The sequence below is a fragment of the Nerophis ophidion genome, linkage group LG01 (genome assembly GCF_033978795.1).
Source record: "Nerophis ophidion isolate RoL-2023_Sa linkage group LG01, RoL_Noph_v1.0, whole genome shotgun sequence".
Lineage (NCBI taxonomy): Eukaryota > Metazoa > Chordata > Actinopteri > Syngnathiformes > Syngnathidae > Nerophis > Nerophis ophidion.
The window spans coordinates 76,764,329-76,789,115 of record NC_084611.1 but is presented as its reverse complement, the minus strand read 5'-3'; the positions used below and the strand labels follow the sequence as shown (position 1 = coordinate 76,789,115).

At 39.7% G+C, this 24,787-nt stretch overlaps 2 protein-coding genes across 2 annotated transcripts in view; both read right to left on the bottom strand.

Moving 5' to 3' along the window:
- Positions 1 to 7,537, bottom strand: part of cfap97 (cilia and flagella associated protein 97) — a 9,353-nt gene extending 1,816 nt beyond the window's left edge. The window contains exons 1-2 of the mRNA XM_061911895.1: positions 6,832 to 7,537; positions 2,751 to 3,022 (exon numbers count right to left, since the gene is read on the bottom strand). Of these exons, the coding sequence (XP_061767879.1) occupies positions 2,751 to 3,022; positions 6,832 to 7,393 (834 nt within the window). The 5' untranslated portion in view covers positions 7,394 to 7,537. The remainder of the gene's footprint in view (positions 1 to 2,750; positions 3,023 to 6,831) is intronic.
- A 3,693-nt stretch (positions 7,538 to 11,230) lies between these two features.
- Positions 11,231 to 24,508, bottom strand: ufsp2 (ufm1-specific peptidase 2). Its single transcript, XM_061911886.1, has 12 exons — positions 24,393 to 24,508; positions 24,128 to 24,215; positions 22,638 to 22,821; positions 22,493 to 22,556; positions 20,256 to 20,410; positions 19,995 to 20,187; positions 18,548 to 18,694; positions 18,101 to 18,265; positions 16,314 to 16,438; positions 15,782 to 15,858; positions 14,563 to 14,687; positions 11,231 to 14,476 (listed from the first exon to the last, which is right to left on the bottom strand). The coding sequence occupies exons 1-12, from the start codon at positions 24,393 to 24,395 to the stop codon at positions 14,390 to 14,392; spliced, it is 1,413 nt and encodes a 470-aa protein (XP_061767870.1). The 5' UTR covers positions 24,396 to 24,508; the 3' UTR covers positions 11,231 to 14,389.
- Positions 24,509 to 24,787: the final 279 nt, after the last annotated feature.

Below are 24,787 nucleotides of genomic sequence, written 5' to 3'. Positions count from 1 at the left end.
AAATATTGAACATATTACATATTGTTACGAACGTGTCTGATACTACCCATTATCCATTTTCTACCACTTGTCTCTTACGGGGTCGCGGGAGTGCTGAAGCCTATCCTATATATAATATAAATATATATATATATAGATCCATCCATTTTCTACCACTTATTCCATTTTGGGTCGCGGGGGGCACTGGCGCCTATCTCAGCTACAATTGGGCGGAAGGCGGGGTACACCATGGACAAGTCTCTGTTTAGAACACAATCACGGAAATGCGCTGCTATGGAAACGGAAATAAATGCGGAGGGAAAAACTTCCGGTAATGCATAAAATAACCAAAATAGGGTAAATATTGAACATATTACATATTGTTACGAACGTGTCTGATACTACCCATTATCCGTTTTCTACCGCTTGTCTCTTACGGGGTCGCGGGGGTGATGAAGCCCATCTTATATATTTTATATATATATATATATATATATATATATATAGATCCATCCATTTTCTACCACTTATTCCATTTTGGGGTCGCGGGGGGCGCTGGCGCCTATCTCAGCTACAATTGGGCGGAAGGCGGGGTACACCCTGGACAAGTCGCCACCTCATCGCAGGGCAAACACAGATAGACAGACAACATTCACACACTAGGGCCAATTTAGTGTTGCCAATCAACCTATCCCCAGGTGCATGTCTTTGGAAGTGGGAGGAAGCTACAACGGTGACTCCCATTAGCCACATCTTTCAAGATTTTTTATCAATTTTAGAATCTTAAAAAAAAATCTTAAAAAAAAAAAAAAAAAGATGTGTGTTCTTGTCCCTCATCATGATTCTGAATGATGGGCAACATTCCCCCAAAATTAACTATCAAGGAAACATTTTGCCACCTCTTCCACAAAAAATAAAAAACAAAGTCATAAAACGTAACAGGCTCGAAACTTTAAAAAAAGCAATCCGTCCACGTGAAATTAAACACTTTTTACTTTTTAGCAAGTACCGTATTTTTCGGACCAAAAGGCTGGTGATGAGAGAGTCTCAGGTGTATTTTCATACAAAAGGCGTATTAAAAGGAGTCATATTATGATTTTTTTTCTACATTTAAAACACTTCCTTGTGTTCTACATAACATATAACGGTGGTTCTTTGGTCAAAATGTTGCAAAGATTATGTTTTTAAGACAACTTTCCAGCCGCTTTCTGGCCGTCTCTTCAAGTTGAAGTGAAGTGAAGTGAATTATATTTATATAGCGCTTTTCTCTAGTGACTCAAAGCGCTTTACATAGTGAAACCCAATATCTAAGTTACATTTTTAAACCAGTGTGGGTAGCACTGGGAGCAGGTGGGTAAAGTGTCTTGCCCAAGGACACAACGGCAGTGACTAGGATGGCGGAAGCGGGAATCGAACCTGCAACCCTCAAGTTGCTGACACGGCCACTCTACCAACCGAGCTATACCGCCCCACAAGTTGAGCCGTTAGGTGGGCAGTCTTATTTACTTGGCTCTACTTCGACAGTTTCTTCTCCCCGTCATTTTTGTTATACTGGTAGCTTTTAGCGCTTCCAATAACGAGTCTACAGATAGATACAGGTTAGAACTGGGCACTACGTTATATTAGAAATGGAAACAGTGGAGGATGAAACCTCCCACAACAAGATAGAGAATAAGGAGATTACTATGACGTGGAGTACAATGGTGAAGAGGCGCAATTTTTTGGGACTTATGCGAATTCCAAATACACATCAGCAAGTACCAATAGGTAAGAAGTTGGTTTTGCATATTGTGAAACAAAACATTTTGGGGTCCTTATACACACCATAATACGTATATTGTTGAAGCACAGTACGTCTGACTACTGTAGGCGTAATGCTCCGTGTTCCATCAAGCAGTGCAACTTCGGAGCTTACCAAAACTGTACTTAAACATTGACAGATTTTGGAGCGCCGTGTGTAATGTTCTATATTCTCAATTAATATCAAAGTTTTGGGCTTGCTTTCCACATGTACCTGCTAGCATCGTTTATTGAACAGGCATCAGCCTGCTGTCCACATGTATCTCTTATGAGTGACTGCCATCTACTGGTCACACATATCATTGCATTATGTACCAAATAAAAATTGCTGTGATGTCGGTAAGCACAAAATAGTCCGAAAAGTACAGAATTCCTGGTTAGCTTACCCATAGGGATTGCACACTTGAGAAGCTGAACTGAAAACTTAGGCTTCCAGTCTTTTACTTGCCTTTCTTGCATCACAGGACTCAGCCTGTGCGCATTCAAAGCCTCAAAGTTAGAAATTGAAGAACTCTTTTTTTTTTTTTAAATATAAACTTCTCATTACGGGGGTTAAAAAATCTGAGGGAGCCACAACAAGGAGGCAGAAGAGCCAAATGCGGCTCCAGAGGGTTGCAGACCCCAGCCCTAGACAGTGTCTTATGTATGAAGAGTCTAAAACTGCAGCAGTTACACTTTCTTTCCATGTCACGATGTTCCTGCAAAGGGCCGCCACCCCCCCCTGCTGCCATCTGTCCACGTCTGTCCAGTGTCTTCTTTCACTTCCAATAACTAGAAGGCAGCCGAGCTAAGATAATAATGCTCACTTTTGATCCACATTGTCAAAAAGTGTTCATTTAACATTGTGTAGTGTTGCAACAAAGCTGTGTTCGTTACTTTAACAGGAGGTGCAAGATACATTAGAAACTCTACTCAGTAAAATAAATCTTAAACATGGGAAAGTGTGGTAAAGAATAGCGAACCCTACTTACTTGGTTGTCCTTATCGATGCGTTTCTGCTCCCGCAGCCTATTGACAGCACTATGAGGGATGTGCGGGCTACTCCCCTTTCGGCCGTACTGGCCAGAGGATCCCGGCGCTAAAGAAATCCGTGACAGCACCCTCAGCAGTCGCTGATTCTCGTGATCGATGCGTCGAACCTCGTTGTTGTTGAAGGTGTAGTTCTTCCTGCATGGCCGTCCTCGCCAGTGAAGAACCAAGTTCTCCTGAATAAAACTGTCAGGATCAAACTCGGTCTGAGAGTCTGCAAAAATGCCAAGAGAGATATCATTGAATTCCTGTTCATACAAATGAACATGCGAGGAGATTCAGAGGCAGAAAGGTATAAAAAGGGGTTATGCAAGAGTTTTCCGGTGACCTTCTGGCGCAGGCAGTCTTATTTACAAATACTTTAAAATATTTTTGCCATTTAGATCCTTGGATTCTTATTTCTTCAATTTAGAGATGACATTATTATTATTTTTTATTTTATTTTCTTAGTTTATTGTATTGATCTTACACAATCGTGTTATTTTGCTCTATCAAAACAATTCACACACTAAACAAATATTTTGTTTTGACCTGAAAGATTTGTCGGGCTGCAACAATTAGCCAATAAAATTTATGTTGTGTTGCTTCGATTCATCGCTTAATGACTAAGAAATACAAGTGTAAAAATATCGGTAACTTTTAATACACAGACATCAGGAGTTTATATTTCTATTAAAGCAACATGTCAAAAGTGCAATGTCAATGTTATGTGCATTTATTTAAAAAAAGAATGAAAGTTATGGCATGCAGAAAAATCGCTGATTTAAACTATTTTCCCTAAACTACACATTAAAACTATTAAGTGAAATTTACTTGAATAATCTAACATTTTTTTTTTGTGCTAGAGTGATTGGAGCACATGTTTGTTTCATCAGACATCACATGGACAAAGATTAGACCTTCTGGAGGAAAGTTCTGTGGTCACATGAAACAAAAATTGTGCTGTTTGGTCACAATACCCAGCAATATATTTGGAGGAGAAAAGGTGAGACCTTTAATACCAGGAACACCATCCTACCGTCAAGCATGGTGATGGTAGTATTATGCTCTGGACCTGTTTTGCTGCCAATGGAACTGGTGCTTTACAGAGAGTAAATGGGGCAATGAAAAAAGAGTATTACCTCCAAATTCTTCAGGACAACCCAAAATCATCAGCCTGGATGTTGGGTCTTGGGCGCAGGTGGGTTATCCAACAGGACAATGACCCCAAACACACGTCGAAAGTAAAGGAATGGCTAAATCAGGCTAAAATTAAGGTTTTAAATTGGCCTGCCCAAAGTCCTGACTTAAACGTGTGGAAAATGCTGAAGAAACAAGTCTGTGTCAGAAAACCAACCAATTTAGCTGAACTGCACTAATTTTGTCCAATCACTCTATCACAAAGTAAGAGTTGTAGAAATTATTGGAAACTCAAGACAGCCATGACATTATGTTCTTTACAAGTGTATGTAAACTTTTGACCACAAATGTATACTTACAGCATGTGTATAAAACGTTGATGGAGGTTGTTTGGATGTATATGTATAAAACGTTGATGGAGGTTGTTTGGATGTTTTTTAAACGCCTTATAGGCAGAATAGCGAAACTTTTTGCTTGCATTTATTTACTAGTTAAGAGTGCATAAAAATGTTTATATTTGTTCTTGTCTTACATAAAGATTGTGAATGATACGCAAAATTCCCCAAAAATAGAAACTAAAGGCCTACTGAAACCCACTACTACCGACCACGCAGTCTGATAGTTTATATATCAATGATGAAATATTAACATTGCAACACATGCCAATATGGCCTTTTTAGTTTACTAAATTGCAATTTAAAATTTCGCGCAAAGTATCCTGTTGAAGTCACGGTACGATGACGCGAATGACGCGTGGGTTTCACATCTTGGGTTGTAGCGGACATTAATTTCCAGCCCCATCCAAGCTATAAGTAGTCTGCTTTAATCGCATAATTAAACAGTATTCTGGACATCTGTGTTGCTGAATCTTTTGCAATTTGTTCAATTAATAATGGAGAAGTCAAAGTAGAAAGATGGAGGTGGGAAGCTTTTAGCCTTTAGCCACACAAACACAGCCAGTGTTTCCTTGTTTAAAATACCCGAAGGTGAAGCTTTACTATGGATCAGAGCGGTCAAGCAGACATGGATCCTGACCACATGTCAACGGGCAGTTTTCGGTGAGAAAATTGTGGTAATAAGTCGGCTCTTACCGGAGACATCAGCGGAGCTTCCGTCCTGCTGCAGCTGCGTGACTTCCCTCAGAGACACTGGGTCAACACACCCGTGGCCACACCCCTCTGAATTTCAGGTACTATTTAAACTCACTAAAACACTAGCAACAGAATAGGCAGATAAGGGATTTTCCAGAATTATCCTAGAAAATGTGTCTAATAACATCTTTTTTTTTACTTTTGGAAAATTTTCGAGCGTTTCCCTCGGCTGCCTTTCCTGGAGGACTGCTCGGTGAATTCCTCCGACGACGTCGGATATCGCTGCGGCTCTTGGGTGTAGTCGGTGCCGCTGTCACTGTCGTCCGCCGCCTCGCTGCCCAGGAACTCCAAAAACGCTCCGCTGGGCGGTGGAGCGGGCAACTCTTCCATCCATCCATTTCCTACCGCTTATTCCCTTTCGGGGTCGCGGGGGGCGCTGGCGCCTATCTCAGCTACAATCGGGCGGAAGGCAGGGTACACCCTGGACAAGTCGCCACCTCATCGCAGGGCGCGGGCAACTCTTGTGCCGCATTATTTTCCTGGCTTCCGGCGTGTTTGAGGATATTGATAGCGACGGACTAGAAAAAAGTTTTTTTTAAAAACGCGATTTGATTGGGACGGATTCCGATGTTTTTAGACACATTTACTTGGTTAATTCTGGGAAATCCCTTATCTTTCTATTTTGTTGCTAGTGTTTTAGTGAGTTTAATATTCCCTGATAGTCGGAAGGGTGTCCCCACTGGTGTCTTGACGCGCAGTGTCTCAGGGGAGTCGACGGCAGCCATGGATGGCACAAGCTCAGCTTTTCTCCGGTAAGAACTGACTTTTTAACCACAATTTTCTCATCAAAACCTGCTGGTTGACATGTGGTCGGGATCCATGTTCTCTTGACAGCGCTCTAATCCATAGGACAGTTTCACCTCCAGGAATTTTAAACAAGGAATCACCGTGTGTTTGTGTGGCTAAAGGCTAAAGTTTCCCAACTCCATCTTTCTAATGTGACTTCTCCAATATCAATTGAACAAATTGCAAAAGATTCAGCAACACAGATGTCCAAAAAACTGTATAATTATGCCGCTTAAGCAGACGATTTTTAGCTGTGTGTGTGCGCAGCGCTCATACTTCTTAAAAACGAGACGTCTTGCGTACACGTCACCAGGATGGACCGCTCGTCAGGACCCAGGATGGACTGCTCGCCTGTATCGGTTGGGGACATCTCTACGCTGCTGATCCGCCTCCGCTTGAGATGGTCTCCTGTGGACGGGACTCTCGCTGCTGTCTTGGATCCGCTTGAACTGAACTCTCGCGGCTGTGTTGCAGCCACTATGGATTGAACTTTCACAGTATCATGTTAGACCCGCTCGACATCCATTGCTTTCGGTCCCCTAGAGGGGGGAGGGTTGCCCACATCTGAGGTCCTCTCCAAGGTTTCTCATAGTCATCATTGTCACTGGCGTCCCACTGCATGTGAATTCTCCCTGCCCACTGGGTGTGAGTTTTCCTTGCCCTTTTGTGGGTTCTTCCGAGGATGTTGTAGTCATAATGATTTGTGCAGTCCTTTGAGACATTTGTGATTTGGGGCTATATAAATAAACATTGATTGATTGATTGATTGATTGATTACACGACGTTTCGAAGACGAAACTCCCGGGAAATTTAAAATTGTAATTTAGCAAACTAAAAAGGCTGTATTGGGATGTGTTGCGATGTTAATTATTTCATCATTGATATATAAACTATCAGACTGCGTGGTGGGTAGTAGTGGCTTTCAGTAGGCCTTTAAAAACAAGGTTGACAGTTGTGCAGTACTCACAATTATCCGCATGGAGCCCATCTGCGTGAAGGATGCTGCCGTGGCCGCTAGGGGGCACACTCCCCCTAGACCTCTGTCCGTCGTCAGGCTCATCTGAGCGCGGCTGGCAGAAAGGGGAGCAGCCGGGACTCGTCTCGTCCTCCGGCGTGTAGTCGGAGTCATCCGCCAGGGATAGCCCCAAGTCTGACGACTTGCTGGGGATCATGTCTGAAGGCCCTTGGCCTCTGGAGCCCCCCGCCGAACTGTAGTGGCTAAAGGAGGAAGAGAGACTTTTCGAGCGTTTTCCTCGGCTGCCTTTCCTAGAGGACTGCTCGGTGAATTCTTCCGACGACGTCGGATATCGCCGCGGCTCTTGGGTGTAGTCGGTGCCGCTGTCACTGTCGTCCGCCGCCTCGCTGCCCAGGAACTCCATAAACGCGCCGCTGGGCGGTGGAGCGGGCAACTCTTGCGCCGCATTATTTTCCTGGCTTCCGGCGGCCGGTCTGGCGGCTTTGTCTCTGTCGTCGTCGCTGTCGAAGAAGGAGTGGTCGACGGCCCCCTCCAGGTCGCTGGGGTTAAACATGGCCGCCCGAGCACCGCGGTCACGATTCAAAAACACGGCACGAGCTCACTGACGGCGTCCACTCCCACGAGTCTGGTGACGTCACTTCCTGGCAACGGTTTCCATGCGGCCGTGTTGCCAGACGGGTGGCTTCCCAGGGCGCATTTCAGTGTCTCGGAGGGAGCTTCAACTCTTGTAAAAAAGCTCACCATCGCTCTTACGAATGCGGGTGAAAAGGCGACAGCAGCTTTAGTTAAAGCTGAACACGAATACCGGCTAAAAGTTACATCATTGTATGAGATTTACGAATCAAAGGCCTTTACGCGTTGATGTCAGCGGATTGAAAGGATTGTTAGTGTTATGCCACACGCTGACGCAGACCACGTCTGAGTGCAATTGCACCGTTTGTCCACCAAGTGTCACTCGCCACTTTCCTAGCAGTATTTATTACGTACTGCATCAGTGGTTCTCAACCTTTTTGACGTGATGTATCAACCCGCGACCCCGAAAGGGAATAAGCGGTAGAAAAATGGATGGATGGATGGATGGATGGATGTATCAATCAATCAATGTTTATTTATATAGCCCCAAATCACTGGTGTCTCAAAGGGCTGCACAAACCACAACGACATCCTCGGTAGAGTCCACATAAGGGCAAGGAAAACTCACACCCAGTGGGACGTCGGTGACAGTAACTATGAGAAACCTTGTACCCCCTGTGAACATGTTTTTAATTCAAGTACCCCCTAATCAGAGCAAAGCATTTTTGGTTGAAAAAAAGAGATTAAGTAAAATACAGCACTATGTCATCAGTTTTCTGATTTATTAAATTGTATAAAAGTGCAAAATATTGCTCATTTGTAGTGGTCTTTCTTGAACTATTTGTAAAAAAAAAAAGATAAAAATAACTAAAAACTTGTTGAAAAATAAACAAGTGATTCAATTATAAATTAAGATTTCTACTAATAGAAGTAATCATCAACTTAAAGTGCCCTCTTTGGGGATTGTAATAGAAATCCATCTGGATTCATGAACTTAATTATAAAAATTTCTTCACAAAAAAAGAAATATCTAACATCAATATTTATGGAACATGTCCACAAAAAATATCGCTGTCAACACTGAATATTGCATTGTTGCATTTTTTTTCACAGTTTATGAACTTACATTCATATTCTGTTGAAGTATTATTCAATAAATATATTTATAAATACCCCAGGGGTACGCGTACCCCCTTTTGAGAACCACTGAGAACCACTGGCTTAGACCAGGGGTTTTCAACCTTTTTTCAGTGATGTGCCCCCTGTGAACATTTTTTTTTAATTCAAGTACCCCCTAATCAGAGCAAAGCATTTTTGGTTGAAAAAAAGTGATAAAGTAGTAAAATACAGCACAATGTCATCAGTTTCTGATTTATTAAATTGTATAACAGTGCAAAATATTGCTCAGTTGTAGTGGTCTTTCTTGAACTATTTGGAAAAAGGATATAAAATTAACAAAAACTTGTTGAAAAATAAACAAGTGATTCACTTATAAATAAAGATTTCTACACATAGAAGTAATCATCAACTTAAAGTGCCCTCTTTGGGGATTGTAATATATCTAGAAGTACCCCAGGGGTACGCGTACCCCCCTTTGAGAACCACTGGCTCAGACCAGGGGTTCTCAAGCTTTTTTCAGTGATGTGCCCCCTGTGAACATTTTGTTTAATTCAAGTACCTTCTAATCAGAGCAAAGCATTTTTGGTCGAAAAAAGAGATAAAGAAGTAAAATACAGCACTATGTCATCAGTTTCTGATTTATTAAATTGTATAACAGTGCAAAATATTGCTCATTTGTGCCCTCTTTGGGGATTGTAATAGAGATCCATCTGGATTCATCAACTTAATTCTAAACATTTCTTCACATAAAAATAAATATTTAACATAAATATTTATGGAACATGTCCACAAAAAATCTAGCTGTCAACACTGAATATTGCATTGTTGCATTTCTTTTTACAGTTTATGAACTTACATCCATATTTTGTTGAAATACTATTCAATAAATATATAAATAATTTTTTAATTGCTGCTATTTTTAGAATATTAAAAAAAAAAAATTCACGTACCCCTTTAGCATACCTTCAAGTACCCCCAGGAGTACGCGTACCCCCATTTGAGAACCACTGGCTTATGTTGTCTATCTGTGTTGGCCCTGTGATGAGGTTGCAACTTGTCCAGGGTGTACTCCGCCTTCCGCCCGATTGTAGCTGAGATAGACATCAGCGCCCCCCGCCACCCCAAAGGGAATAAGCTGTAGAAAATGGATGGATGGATGGCTTAGGCCGGATTTTTTTTTTAATTTTTTGAGCCAAGACACATTTTTTTAATTGAAAAAATCCCAATGCACACCACTAGCTGAAAACATAAACAAATTAAGCTCAGCAGCCGATATCGACAATAAAAAGTCGTTCTCTGCAATTGTTGGATATACATTCGAACCAAAACCAAGCATGCATCACTATAGCTCTTGTCTCAAAGTACATGTCACATAACGCCATGACTTATTTTGGCGTTTTCCTGTGTGCAGTTTTAGTTGTCTTGCGTTTATATTTTATTGTTGATTGTCATGTCATGTACGGATGTACTTTGTGGACGCTGTCTGCTGCTCCATCGCTGCAAGTCTTTGCTGTCGTCCAGCATTCTGTTTTTGTTTACTTTGCAGCCAGTTCAGTTTTAGTTTCGTTTTGCATTGCCATCCCTAAACTTCAATGCCTTTTTTTAGCGGCACTCACCTTTTATTTTTGGTTTAGATACCTTTTTACCTGCACCCTGCCTCCTGCTGTTGTCTGCATATTGTGATCACGACAAACCATGTTCCCAACATCCACACAGCAATTAGCTACCTGCTGCCACCTACTGATATGGAAGAGTTTGATCTCTAAACAGCACAGACACTCCACAATGGCACATTATTAGCGGATTATAATTATTGGTTTGCAAAAAAATATTTTTAACCCAATTAGGTGAAATGACATCTTTCACGGCACACCAGATTCACGGTATGCTAGAGCACTGGTTCTCAATTGGGGGTACGCGTATCCCTGGGGGAACTTGAAGGTATGCCAAGGGGTACGTGAGATTTTAAAAAAAAAATTCTAAAAATAGCAACTATTCAAAAATCCTTTATAAATATAATTATTGAATAATACTTCAACAAAATATAGATGTAAGTTCATAAACTGTGAAAAAAAATACAATACAATATTCAGTGTTGACAGCTAGATTTTTTTGTGGACATGTTCCATAAATATTGATGTTAAAGATATCTGTTTTTTGTGAAGAAATGTTTGGAATTATGTTCATGAATCCAGATGGATCTCTATTACAATCCCCAAAGAGGGCACTTTAAGTTGATGATTACTTCTATGTGTAGAAATCTTAATTTATAATTGAATCACTTCTTTATTTTTCACAAGTTTTTAGTTATTTTTATATCTTTTTTTACCCGCAAAGAGTTCAAGAAAGACCACTACAAATAAGAAATATTTTGCAGTGGTATACGATTTAATAAATCAGAAACTGATTACATAGTGCTGTATTTTACTTCTTTATCTCTTTTTTTCTAGCAAAAATGCTCTGATTAGGGGTTACTCCAATTAAAACATTTTTAACAGAAAACAGGTTGAGAACCACTGCACTAGAGTGCTGCAGCACAGTGGTCGAAAAACGCTGGCTTGGACCAGGGGTGTCAAATAAATTTTAGCTCAGGGGCCGCATGGAGGAAAATATATTCCCAAGTGGGCCTGAATGATAAAATCATGGCATGATAACTTAACAATAAAAACAGACAGATACAGTATATTTTATATCTAAATATATTTATATATTTTCTTTGTAAGATGACTCACTTTCTAGTCCAGTTGCCGGTCTTGTGGCATACACAAAACGACTTCCAACTGGGAATCGGTTCTCATTGTTCACTTGAAAGAGCCATTTAAAAGACTCGATTCGTTCATGAATGTCACATTTCTAATAAAAAAAGAAAGAAGCCACTTTTGTTGTGCTGTATACAATAGGCACAACATCTTAAACTGTTGTCACTATTAATAATAATGCTAATTCCTGTCTAAACACTGGAAAACTTTAATATGAAAATACCATCAAGCAGATTGGGCAAGTGCACCTAATACTGTCTGGTGTTATTGCTACTTATTTTCAAGATACATAATACATATGTAATAAGGATAGGGATGAAAGGACAACATTAAACTGCCAAACCCTTACTGCAAAACATGGTAAATTAATATATACAGTATATTATTTAATCCGCAAGGGGAGGGAGAACATGCAGACTTCCCACAGATGTTCCAATTTAAAAGTTATTGACATTTTTACACTTACAGTTGAAAAAAGTTGGACTCATGCGAAAAAATATTGACAATACTGGAAACATGTCTTTTGAGGATTTTAGAATTTATTCTTAGGATTGACCAATTGGATAAAACATAGTTGTAGATGACAACTTGCATTGAATTTAATGCAAACAGAGACTATATCAAACATATTAATTAATCCGACTAACTACAACTACTTAAGAGTTTCTTCTTGGCATTAACCCAGAAAGATTCTTTATATTATTAAATGTATTGTTGATAAAAAAAATCATGCCCTTATTTCTGTAGTGTTTCTATCAATTTTTCCAATTTATTATTTGTTACTGAATAAACTGCATAGTATAGCAAATGCGGCACCCGAGGTGAAATGTTGTATGACGTCCATCTGCAATTTATTGTACAGTCTTCCCTCGTCATATAGTAGAATTTAATATGCATATTGTATGTACTTTGGGGCTAAAGCATAAGAACGTGCTGTTTAGTTTAGTGGCCCCTGGTTGGCTCAGCCTCAGCCAGCATTACTTTATAGGATTAAATGGGTGTAAACTGTATAGTGACTATGTGAGTGTTATTTCAGGTTCAGAGGATTTTCATAATGTATAATATATTCAGATGCCGTTAACAGTTTTTTTATTATGGTATACATATAAAAATACATATAAATCATTACTACTTCCATCCATCCATTTTCTACCGCTTATTCCCTTTTGGGGTCGCAGGGGGCGCTGGCGCCTATCTCAGCTACAATCGGGCGGAAGGCGGGGTACACCCTGGACAAGTCGCCACCTCATCGCAGGGCCAACACAGATAGACAGACAAAATTCACACTCACATTCACACACTAGGGCCAATTTAGTGTTGCCAATCAACCTATCCCCAGGTGCATTTGCCTAGAACCAATTAGTAGTTATAATCAAGGGATTACTGTACATGTTTACAAAATAAATCAAATAGCATTGTACTGCAGTCTGTTATGCTGCATGTATAACCATATACCATTGTTCTGCATGTTGTTATGCATAATATACAACTTTATTGTCATTACAGGGAAATGTAGGTGGGCGGATGCAAAAACTTATTGCAGTTTAATATGTCCCGTGGGAATGCCATGTTCAGAAGTATTACTAACAACGTGTAATTGGCGAGCGAGCCAGATGTAAAAACATCACAAATCTTTACTGTCCTTAAAGTATTTACTGTTTTCCCCCTCTTCATCTGGAGAGTTTAGTTTGACATGTACACAATTGCAGTTACATCTCTTCAAAGAGCACGCAGGTATCGACAAGCTTGAAGAGGACAAGGAGAAGGAAGAAGATGGCGCAGAGAAGGACTTTTTTGATACTAAGATTTTAATAGTAATATCAATTGGACTTTGCATGACATTTAAGCATCAACTAGTTTTAGTTTATTCATACTGAAGGGGATTTTTTTTTTATTACCATTGTGGTGCCTCCTGATTTCTCTACGGCCTATTGGTTCTGTTCACTCTTAAAACATGTGAACAAAACACTCATATGTGGAGATGTCTTTCGTTAAGATTTTATTAATAGGGGCATAGTGGGTAAAGCAGCCATCCCAGAAACTTGAGGGTTGCAGGTTCGCTCCCCGCCTCTTTCCATCCAAATCACTGCCGTTGTGTCCTTGGGCAGGACACTTGAAACTTCCCCCCAGTGCCGCTCACACTGGTGAATGAATGATGAATGATGGGTAGTGGTCAGAAGGGGCCGTAGGCACAAACTGACAGCCACACTTCAGTCAGTCTACCCCAGGGCAGCTATGGCTATGAAAGTAGCTTACCACCACAAGGTGTGAAAGAATGACTGGTCCTCACTTCTCTGTGAAGCGAGTGTCTAGAAAAGCGCTATATAAATCTAATCCATTATTACTATTAATACCAATATCGATTTTTTTTATCGATATAGAATACAATATTATATGTAATTATCGGCGTAAATAACGATGTAAAAAAATACCTTTTTATTACCAATTTTTATCAGCAAGAGGTTGTACATCACCAACATCATGTAATATATCACAGCAGAGATGTCCTGCTTTTTACAATTACACTCAGGTAGATATGATATTTATATATGATATACGTGTGCAGAGCACAGATCTTTTACATGCCATCTATCTGATATAAAAATCAATAAAATCTATTAGCATGATCAGTGGGTTTGCATTTAGCAAGGTGTGTTTTGATAGCCCTGCAAACACGACGTGATGGCGTGACAGTAGCTATAATTTTTTCACTTTAATCAGTGGATTAAAATTGGCCTGTGGATTACTGGATCCCTACGAAAACGGTTGATTAAGTGCGGCAGCGGTGGTCGTGAGTAAAGTTTTAGCGTGCGTGACTTTAAGGAACTTTTGCGGAAGAAATATTGTTGTGTTACAGACTTTTGTGTGGCGTTGCTTCCATATTTGTGATTATTCCAAATGGATCAGATCCTACACGTGTCTTTTTTTATGCGTAGCAGCGGCACCTCAAGTGAATGTGACAGCATGTCATAATTACGACTGTCAGACGGAAAAAATAAAAAAGTACCCATAGCCGTCTCATTGGTTCAGAGTCATAATGATCCTTCTGGACTGACCCAATTAGTAACCGGTACCAAAAACTACCAATGCATCCCTACTCATACGACCTTTGGCCTCTGAGGAAGACACATGTTATAATATGCGCCTTGATCCCAAAACTCAGGTCCTTTCCAGCCACACCAGCCCTACGTGAAAAGTTAGACAGTTGATTGGTCAACAATGTTTCCAATGAAAACATGCAGAGCAACAGGAATTATTATACAATCCATACCTTGTCTGTGATGACCTGCAAGTCCTCTGCTCCTGTGTAATGAGGGTCCAGGATGAGAAAACGAATCATTCCGGTGGTCTCACTCCAAGCAACACCCAGGATTGTGTGGGCTAAGACCCCCCCTCCTGGAAAAAAAATTGAAAAAAATAACATTTTTATATGTAAATTACCTGTGTTGGTTTGTATTAGATATACGTGCACTTTTGACTTTTTCCACATTTTCTTACATTACAGCCTTTTTTCAAATTGGAATAAATCCCTTTTTGTCCTCAAAACTCTACATTCAACAACCTATAATGACAATGAGAAAAGGTGTTTTTTAAAAATGTGCAAATGTATTAAAAATTGTACATACATAAGTATTCACAGCCTTTGCTCAATACTTTGTTAATGCCCCTTTAGCAGCAATTACATTTTTCGTATTTTTACATATGATGCCACAATCTTGGCACTTCTTTGGGAAGTTTCGCCCATTCCTCTTTGCAGCACCTTTCAAGTTCCATAAGGTTGGATGAGAAGTTTTGGTTTTCCTTCAGGGTGTCTCTGTACATTGCTGCATTTATCTTTCCCTCTATCCTGACCAGTCCCTCAGTTTGTGCTGCTGAGAATCAACCCCACAGCATGATGCTGCCACCACCATGCTTCACTGTAGGGATGGTATTGGCCTGGTGATGAGCGGCGCCTGGTTTCCTCCAAACATGATGCCTGGCATTCAGGCTGAACTGTTGCAATTATGCAATACTGGTAATCCTCTAGAAACATCAAATTTTAATGATATTTTTGGCTTAAAAGTCAAAAAGAAAAAAATACTTTTCCCCCCTCAAAGTTCTCAATAAACTTCAGTTCTAAAGAAAACTATTAACGATTGTATGGTTTTTTTTACCCTTTTAAGAGTTCTATTTAATTGGCATTTTAAGATATATGAGTGAAAAAGGAAAAAAATGTATACGGTATACACATTTTTTTGTGCTTTTTGAAAAATAAAGAACTGCTTTGCTTTCGGATATGTCAAATAATAACTGCCCATGTTTCAATCACCTGTGAAAAGATTTTCACATTGACATTTATCAATTCAAATCCTGTATAATGGAGTAACAACAAAAGTCCAGCCAAAATACACCAATAAATTCATGAAAGGACAAAAAAAAAGGCAGCTTTTATCCCCTGAGGGTTAGACAAACAAATGTACTTAACAATCGCTGTATCAAAAAGACCTTACCAATCATCACAGGGGTCCCTTCAGTGAGGAAGTGGTTAGCCAGTTCTCTTCCTTTGGTCGCCATCTCAGACCCTTGACTGAAAACACAAGCATGCATCATATAAATCTACAGTATAAATATATGATCAGATCAGCACAGCTGCTATAATTTGGGAGTTCAGTGTTTGTTTTTGGACCGGTAAAACAGAGCTTTTGTTTGTCATAAGAAATGATGTCTTGCTTTTACACCTTATATAATATGATTGGTTTTATTTTGTGCTGCAGTAGTCACACATGCATGCGACTCATAACACGCATTGGCGATTAAAAGAACATCCTTGAGGTTTTTCTGGCGGATGTTTTTTTTGCATGCTTGAAGCTGACAGTAACACCTTTGTTCCATAAAGAGAAAGCTACTGTATTTTATAGACACGCAAAAGCATCAGAATTCTGGAAACTTTTTGATGGTTCCGGTAGGCGAGGGAGATTTGGGGTAGAGTTGGCAGCTCTGCTCCAGGTGTGGTTGTCATAAAATCCATCACACAAACCTTACCTCACAAACATAATCTTGGATGTCACCCCGAGTAATTGGTTGAGGACTGCGTGGACCTCAAAGGAACCGATCCACTGGCGAGAGCCCACAAAGGAGGCTTGTTTGTCTCCAACATCCACTAAAGCCTGCAGAGACGAGTCATCAAATACTTGGAAATATAAACAAAAAAAATTATTAGAATGGCACTTAATTGGTTATATTTTTATCAGTATTCCATATTTGCCTTTCTTTGTAACAACAGTTTCAAAATGCCATAAAATTACCATATCACTGTTTTATACTCAACCATTAACAGTCAAAGTACAGGGTTGTCTATGTTGTGTATTACTTAGTCCCTGCAGGATTTCGCAGGCATTTTTTGTGATTGATGCGACCAAAAATTACTGAATTTGCGGCAGCTTTTTAAAAGTTGCTTATTCTTTTTCAATAAAATGAAGTCATCTTGTGATTTTATGAATTTGTCATCAATGTTTTAAGTGTTGCTTGTAACCTCAACCTCAAAAAGCACAGGGGTTCAACAAAAACAGGGAAACAAATAGTGAATTGATGTTTTATTTTTTTATCAACCCAGACTGTAGATGGCAGTAAAAGCACATATTCAGAGCTCATTGTCAATTTACTCTTCTGTTTTAATTCATTGTAACTAAAACATATTTTAAAATTATAGAAAAAACCCCCACCACCTACGGCTTCCTTATTGTCCGCTGCCTGCTCCGTTGTTTACAAAATGCAGGCCTTCTCTGTGTATGTTTTACGCTTGAAAAGTGTCTGTCCATCTTAAAAATGTATTCAGGTTGTTTTGTTGTCTATGTAACTTAGATATTGGGTTTCACTATATAAAGCGCTTTGAGTCACTAGAGAAAAGCGCTATTTAAATATAAGTGACTTCACTTTATCATCCAACACATTTACATCCGCACGTTAAGAGCTTTTATGAAATGTTGAGGGATCTACAGCGCAAATTTTTGTTGGTAAATGAGCGACGACGAAAGATTATCATCACACAACATCTCTAACATGTAAATGTTGCCTCGTTGCTAGGTCAGCATTGCAAATAAGAATATGTTTTTAATTGCCTTACCCCAGATAAAAAGGTAAAATAAATTCATAACTGCATGTAAACTAGGAAGTACCGGGTACATGTTTTATACAACATTATTCAGAAGGCTGAATGGAAGTAAGTCTGAGCTAAACGGGACGATGACAATTGTGCAGTTTGACTTATAAGAGTTGATGTACACGTTGTTCCTGCTGTTTGAGTCCCACTCAGAGACAAATTTGATTGGCATAAATAACGCTAATTATTCAAAATGTGCAGGAAAATTGCGGGTGTGAAGTTGGCCCCCCATATCATTGCAATCATTAAAATAACACTGCCATCCGTTTGTGCTATGAAAAAATTAATTTGTGCCGTTAAGGTTTTATGGATATTCTAAAATACATTTTCTGACTAGTGACGTCATCCAGACCCCCCCGTCACTAGTCAGAAAATGTATTTTAGAATAACAACAATCCTAATAGCACAAACGGAATTTTTTACATCACAAACCAGCACAAAGTACAATCACGCAAACATATGGCAGCATAATTTGTAGATTTGCAATGATAGGGGGGGGGACGTCACACAGGTCGGCACTAATTCACTTAGTATTGGTTGAATTTGCTTGAATTGACGCAATTCCAACATGGTGAACTTAAGGAGGGAATAATTAAGTCACAGGGAGAGGTAGTTTTTAGGTAATCCTACATAAATAAATACAAACACACATTTCTCAGATTTTCCTTACCTGCTGGATTTCCCTATGAGTGGGCACGCGTCGCTCCACGTAGCCTTGCTGCTGGAACCAGGAGCAGATGGTCTGGAGGGATCGATAAGCGCAGCCCCAGCCGTTGTCGTCCATGCGGTCCTGCATGTAGTGATGGTAACTGTAGACTCCTTGGACCAAGTACACCTGTAACACACAGGGGAAAAAAACATGCAGTAAGGGCCGCTGTTCCAGAGAGCAGCCATCATTACATCCGCCAGGAGGTTATGTATTCGCCAGGTCAGTCATTTTGATTTTGATTGACTTTCAGGAAATGTCAGAAATAGGATAAGGAACAAGTGATTTGATTTTTTGAGGTAGTCTGGATCAGTGGATCACTGCCTGCATTCAGGAGATTTTTTTAAAGGATTCTTTACTATTTAGAGATTCTCTGTGTGCTTTTCTCGTGTCATGTTAAAAGTGGTTTACCTTCCCGTCGTCCAGGTTTGGATGTGTGAGAGCCATGTGAGGGTTTCGGAGGTAACCGTCCTTGTAGGGCTCATTGGGGAAGTGATAAGCGTTGGCTCTTCTAAAATAGGGCCGGTCCTCTGGAAGCTCAAAGCGTTGATGAAATTCCTACTTGGGCAGAGGAAAAAGAAAACATGCAAGAGTCTGTATTCAACTGTACAGTATTCATAATACCAATTACTCAACATTTAAAAAGCATTATATTGGTATTAGAGTTGTAACAATAAACAGTATTGATGATAATCACGGTAAAATTCCTGACCGCTTTGAATTAAAATGATAGAACTCAATAGATTGATAACTGCACTTTAATAAACTCATGGACTGACTAGAGCCAGCTTTTAAGCTTAAATTCTAACATGAAAACAAGAAACATTAACGTATTTCCCCATTGAGAAACGGTATACCCTTATCTAAATTTATATTAACGCATTACTTTCTGAGTAACCAAGCTATTTGATTGTGCACATTGAACTTACAAACTCTGCTCTCGCAGAAAAGAGTGATACTTCTATACTCATTCGACTAGACAAAGGGTTTTTTCGGTGCATTCAAGGACTGCTGAACAGCGTAGGATGCCACAACGCCCACCAGAAATAATAATACCCTTTATTTGTTATTCACTTTTCATTTAAATAAATCTTAAAGTGCTACAGTACAAACAAATTATAAAACATTAAAAGCTAAGCTATTCAAACAGATAAAATACGAAGACTAAAACACTTTCAGTGAAGAAAATGAAACACAAAAAATGCAAAGTAGAGGCTTTTTTAACACTATACTTATAAGTAACTTGGTCAAAAGATTCCAGTGTACTTCTTAAGCATATTCAACACTAATGCTACGATAATAATAATAACCATGATCATTTTTTTCACAAAGATCCTGGTAGTACATTTTCTTATCGTTACATCCCTAATTGAAATATTACAATATCGCTGTCTAAAAAAACAGCAATATTTACTTTTAGGAAATAGATTATCACAACAATGCCGCAACTACAAATGATAGTAAAAGGTAATTTTTCATTAGACTTCTTTTACATCAAAATCTAAATATTTTAGAGCAACAAATTAATATAAGTTGCTAAATTGTTTTGTTAAAATGCAGGGGGCACCGTTTTTTGTGAATGTTAACTTGAGTTCTGTTGCCTTTATTGTAGTGTGTCTTACAAAATTTTATTTTTGAAGCTCACTTGCGGCAAATAAGTATAGTTTTATTGTACAGTATTATGATCATTGCTATGGAAATAAACAAGGCTAAACAGGAAGGCGGCAAGAGCCCCTTTGGTCAGTCAAAAACTAAGTAAACGTTTTATTTTGAAAAGTAAGAAAAAAATTAATAAAAAATTAACCACAACACCATCTGCTGGATCTGGTGAGGCGCTGCGTCTCTGTGATTAACATACCTTCCGCTGGGTCTCCAGCTGGCTCTCCGGCACCCCTGCAGGATATAACACTGTCACCAGTTCTTTGGCCTCTGGAAGCAGGAAGTGGAACGGCTCGGGGACAGCCAGCGTTGTTCCCTCCATGTGGCGCAGCATCTCTTGCTCCATCTCACACAGCTGATTCGTTAGCGCCTCCAACAGGCGCTCACAGGCACTGTGTAACGAGGTAGTGGCTTTAGAAACGTTGAATAGGGAAAGTCATATTTGAAGGGTGGTACACACTCTTTGATGGTGTCAGCGGGGCTGATGCAGACGACACAGTCTAAAGGAAGCGTGGTAGACAGGAAGTGGGCTTTTTGGAGGGTTCTGCAGAGGACTGGTGCAGGAAGGGGACCTGATTTTGTCACGTCCATCATCAGGTTAAGAAGGATGAGTCTCTAAATGGCAAAAGGCAGACATTATATTTTTTTCTAATACAGCTGGAAAGACAAGTCAAATACAGTTGTACCTTAATTCAATATTTCCCCTAGTTAAGAGTGTTTTCAGATTAAAAAAAAAAAAAGCAAACATCTGAATTACAAGCAAGGACGATGAAATCCTTTCTAAATGGCAGACATGTATCTATGAAAATGTGGAGAAGCTGCCGTTGGTGTATTTGACAGCAAAGCAGCTGAAAGGAGCGATTGTCCACTCTCGAATGTAAATGCTGTACATTATTATTACATAAAAACTATCATAGTTTTTGGGTCTATTGCAGGGGTCTTCAATATTTTCCAGGCCAAGGAGCGCCAAACGTCTTGGGAGAAGCAGCAGGGAACCCTTACTTAGGTGTCTTGGAGAAAATGTGGATTGTATGTTACATCAAACTGGTCCTAAAAGTAACTTGTTATCGTGCAATCACTAACGATACTCAAATAACAACAGTGTTGTACCGCTAATAGCTAGCTGGCAACTAGCGCGCCAATCGCAAGCTGACAACGAGGGCGTTCATCGCTAGCTAATAATAAACACTAATCGCTAACCATCTTACATGCTAACATGAATATAATTATTTATTCCCACTATTATTTACTCACATTCAACTACATGGCAGAGTGTTGACTCAATATTAATGTGTATTTTGAAGGCCTGCTGAAAGCCACTACTACCAACCACGTAGTCTGATAGTTTATATATCAATGATGAAATATTAACATTGCAACACATGCCAATACGGCCGGTTGAGTTTACTAAATTGCAATTTAAAATTTCCCGCGGAGTTTACTGTTGAAAACGTCGCGGAATGATGACGCATGCGCGTGACGTCACGGGCTGTAAGGAAATATTAGCGCTGCACCACTCGCGGCTAAAAGTAGTCTCCTTTAACCGCATAATTACACAGTATTTTGGACATCTGTGTTGCTGAATCTTTTGCAATTTGTTCAATTAATAATGGAGAAGTCAAAGTAGAAAGATGGAGTTGGGAGGCTTTAGCCTTTAGCCACACAAACACACGGTGATTCCTTGTTTGAAATTCCCGGAGGTGAAACTTTACTATGGATCAGAGCGGTCAAGCGAACATGGATCCCGACCAAATGTCAACCAGCAGTTTTGGGTGAGAAAATTGTGGTAAAAAGTCGCCTCTTACCGGAGATCAGCTGAGCTTGCGCCGTCCATACAGCTGCCGTCGACTTCCCTCAGACACTGGCCTCAAGACACCCGTGGACACATCCCTCCGACTATCAGGTACTATTTAACTCACTAAAACAATAGCAACACAATAGAAAGATAAGGGATTTCCCAGAATTATCCTAGTAAATGTGTCTAAAAACATCTGAACCCGTCCCAATGCAATTGCCTTTTTTTTTTCTAGTCCTTCGCTATCAATATCCTCAAACACAAATCTTTCATCCTCGCTCAAATTAATGTGGAAATTGTCGTTGTGTCGGTCCGAATATCTCTTACTGCTGGTGGCTCCCATTAAAAACAATGTGAATATGTGTGGAGCCCTGCAACTCGTGACGTCACGCGCACATACTTCCGGTAAAGGCAAGGCTTTTCTATTAGCGACCAAAAGTTGCAAACTTTTTTGTCGATGTTCTCTACTAAATCCTTCGAGCAAAAATATGGCAATATCGCGAAATGATAAAGTATGACACATAGAATGGACCTACTATTTCAGTTTAAATGAGAAAATCTCATTTCAGTAGGCCTTTAGGACATTTACTTTTTGGAAGAATTGCAGTACCTCTGTGGACGCCCTGGGGATTGCAGACCCCTTCTGGAGACCAGCGGTCTATTGTATTGTTTTTCATAAGACATTTTTTAATCCAAAAGTAAGTTTTTAATTTTAAAAAAGGCACGTTAAATGTTCAAAGTATGCTCTTTTAGAGATGCCAATCACCAATTAAGTTGATTTCAATTCATTTTCCAATGGAAAACGTTGATTTGAGATACAAAGGTTTTGAGTTAAGAGGCCCATCACAAAACCAATTAAGCACATAAGTTGAGGTACTACTGTATAGAAAATGTTCACATACAGCTCCTGAGCTCTTTTTGCTTTTCTTCTTTGATTTCTTGCCATAAACGTCCTGTTCATCTGTCCTGAAAAAAAGTAAAAAGATAAAATCATGAGAATAAAGCAGCTTTGAGGCAAATATTTCCTGTAAAAAGTAGGAGACGTACTGTATCCAATGATGCAGCTCTTCACAAAGTGTATCTGGAGATATATCTTTTGGTGTCACATGAACACTTTTGTAGGGCCATATAATAACTGGGCTGTCCCGGACTCTCAAAACGCAGGATTCCGAGTTCACATGTGAGCGTAGGTTCTCAAATGTTCTGGAGATGTTTTTTTGTATGAGCACCACTGAAAGTAAACATATAATAAGTAAACATTAAGTAATTATACGGTGTAACATCAGGTATTCGTTACAGTTGGATGAAGAACAGGGCAGTGATACAAACATTATTTGTCAGTCAGGCTGTCAAGTCGTGGGGGTTTGCGCAGCTTGCTGCGGGGTTTGTTCCCCCGGGATGCAAACGGACTATTCCAGACAAGGGTAGCAGGTAGGAACATATTTAATTATTCATTAACACTCAACGAAGTAAAAAAAACAGAAAACAACCCAAAGGCAAGCGTGCCTATCGCACGCGGAAGCTAAGGCAAAAAACTTAGAACATGAAACTATAGACATGAAAACAACTAACCAAACTATGGCATAGAACAAACAAAACTTACTGTGGCATGAAACAAATAACTAGCAAAACTTGGAATCGGACATGGAACGAGCAACATGAACTGTGGAATCGCAAGACAACAAGCACTGATGCCAGGCCGACTGACTGGCAAAGACAGGCTTAAATAAGGGTCTTGATTAGAAACAGGTGCGCGGTCCGAACACCAGAGGCAGGTGAAAATCATAAGTCGGCATGGTAACCAAACAAAAATGGGAGCGCAAGCAGGAACTAACAGAGTCCAATATGTAACAAAAAATAACAAAAACATAATCCAGACCACAGATCATGACACAGGCCTTTACACATAAAATAATATACACCCTTCCATCCATTTCCTACCGCTTATTTCCATTTTGGGGTGGCAGGGGGCGCTGGCGCCTATACACAAGGAGTTCATAATAGGGCTGTATAATTAATCAACATTGAGTTTTTAATTAGTGTGATAAATTATTCCCAAAAAGCGGAGTTATTTTTTCTCTGCCGTCACCAGCATTTGAGTGACAGACGTGTTTGCCAATCAGAATTTTTTTGGGGTGTATTTATTTAGAAGAATAGTTGATTGCTTTCCATTTAACGTACAAATGTTAACAAAAGTTTATACCCTTTTAAATGGTTACTTTTAATATTAATAATTTGTGTTATGATTACATTAGACCATATACACTTTATATTTGTATTTGGTATTTCTTCAGTTTAAGAGCATGATGTAAACAAAAGCTCAGTCTTGTCCAGGGTGTACCTCGCCTTCCGCCCGATTGTAGCTGAGATAGGCACCAGCGCCCCCCGCCACCCCAAAGGGAATAAGCGGTAGAAAAATAAAAACCGCAAACGCAATTCTGGAGAGAAAAAAAGGGTTTCATTTTCAAAACCATGCAGCCCTGCTTCATTAACCTTAGTTAACATTTTCATAACATTTTGCATTGTGTGCAGTTCACCATCTGTGCTGTCCAGGAGACACTTGAGCTCCAGCAGCCCTCTCACACGGAGAATGTCTCCAAGAGGGCAGGGATTCGCACCGACAACCTGAAATTACACAAAATAAATCACAATTTAGCTGCCTTGATTACAGTTTCAAATCAAACTTTAACACTGGTTGGCGACAACTGTCTACCAGCTCAACAGCTTCGTACGTGCTCCTAACACTCTGAAGTAACAATAACAACGTGAGTGTTAATGAAAACCAACAAAAAAAATGCCCACCATTATCAGGTTTTGTCCCAAAATATTGAACGTCAAAGCACGTCTGTTTATTCACAAGAGGTAGCCATGTTTGTTTGCTAGAGTTTTCTACGTGTCTATTGCCGCGACACCTGATTGGACTGTGATGACTCCGCCCACTGGTGTTGCATTCACAGTTACTCGTAACTACGAGCTTCAATGTACCTTAGCCCAGTGGTTCTCAACCTTTTTTCAGTGATGTACCCCCTGTGAACATTTTTTTTTTAAATTCAAGTAACCCCTAATCAGAGCAAAGCATTTTTGGTTGAAAAAAAGAAATAAAGTAGTAAAATGCAGCACTATGTCATCAGTTTCTGATTTATTAAATTGTATAACAGTGCAAAATATTGCTCGTGTGTAGTGGTCTTTCTTGAACT

What these genes read in the sequence shown, in the direction of transcription:
- ufsp2 (XM_061911886.1), bottom strand. An exon ending in CCCGCTGACACCATCAAAGA is followed by an intron (nt 20,188 to 20,255) that starts GTGTGTACCACC and finishes CTCGTTACACAG; the next exon opens with TGCCTGTGAGCGCCTGTTGG. An exon ending in CTCATAGGGAAATCCAGCAG is followed by an intron (nt 16,439 to 18,100) that starts GTAAGGAAAATC and finishes TCGTCTCTGCAG; the next exon opens with GCTTTAGTGGATGTTGGAGA.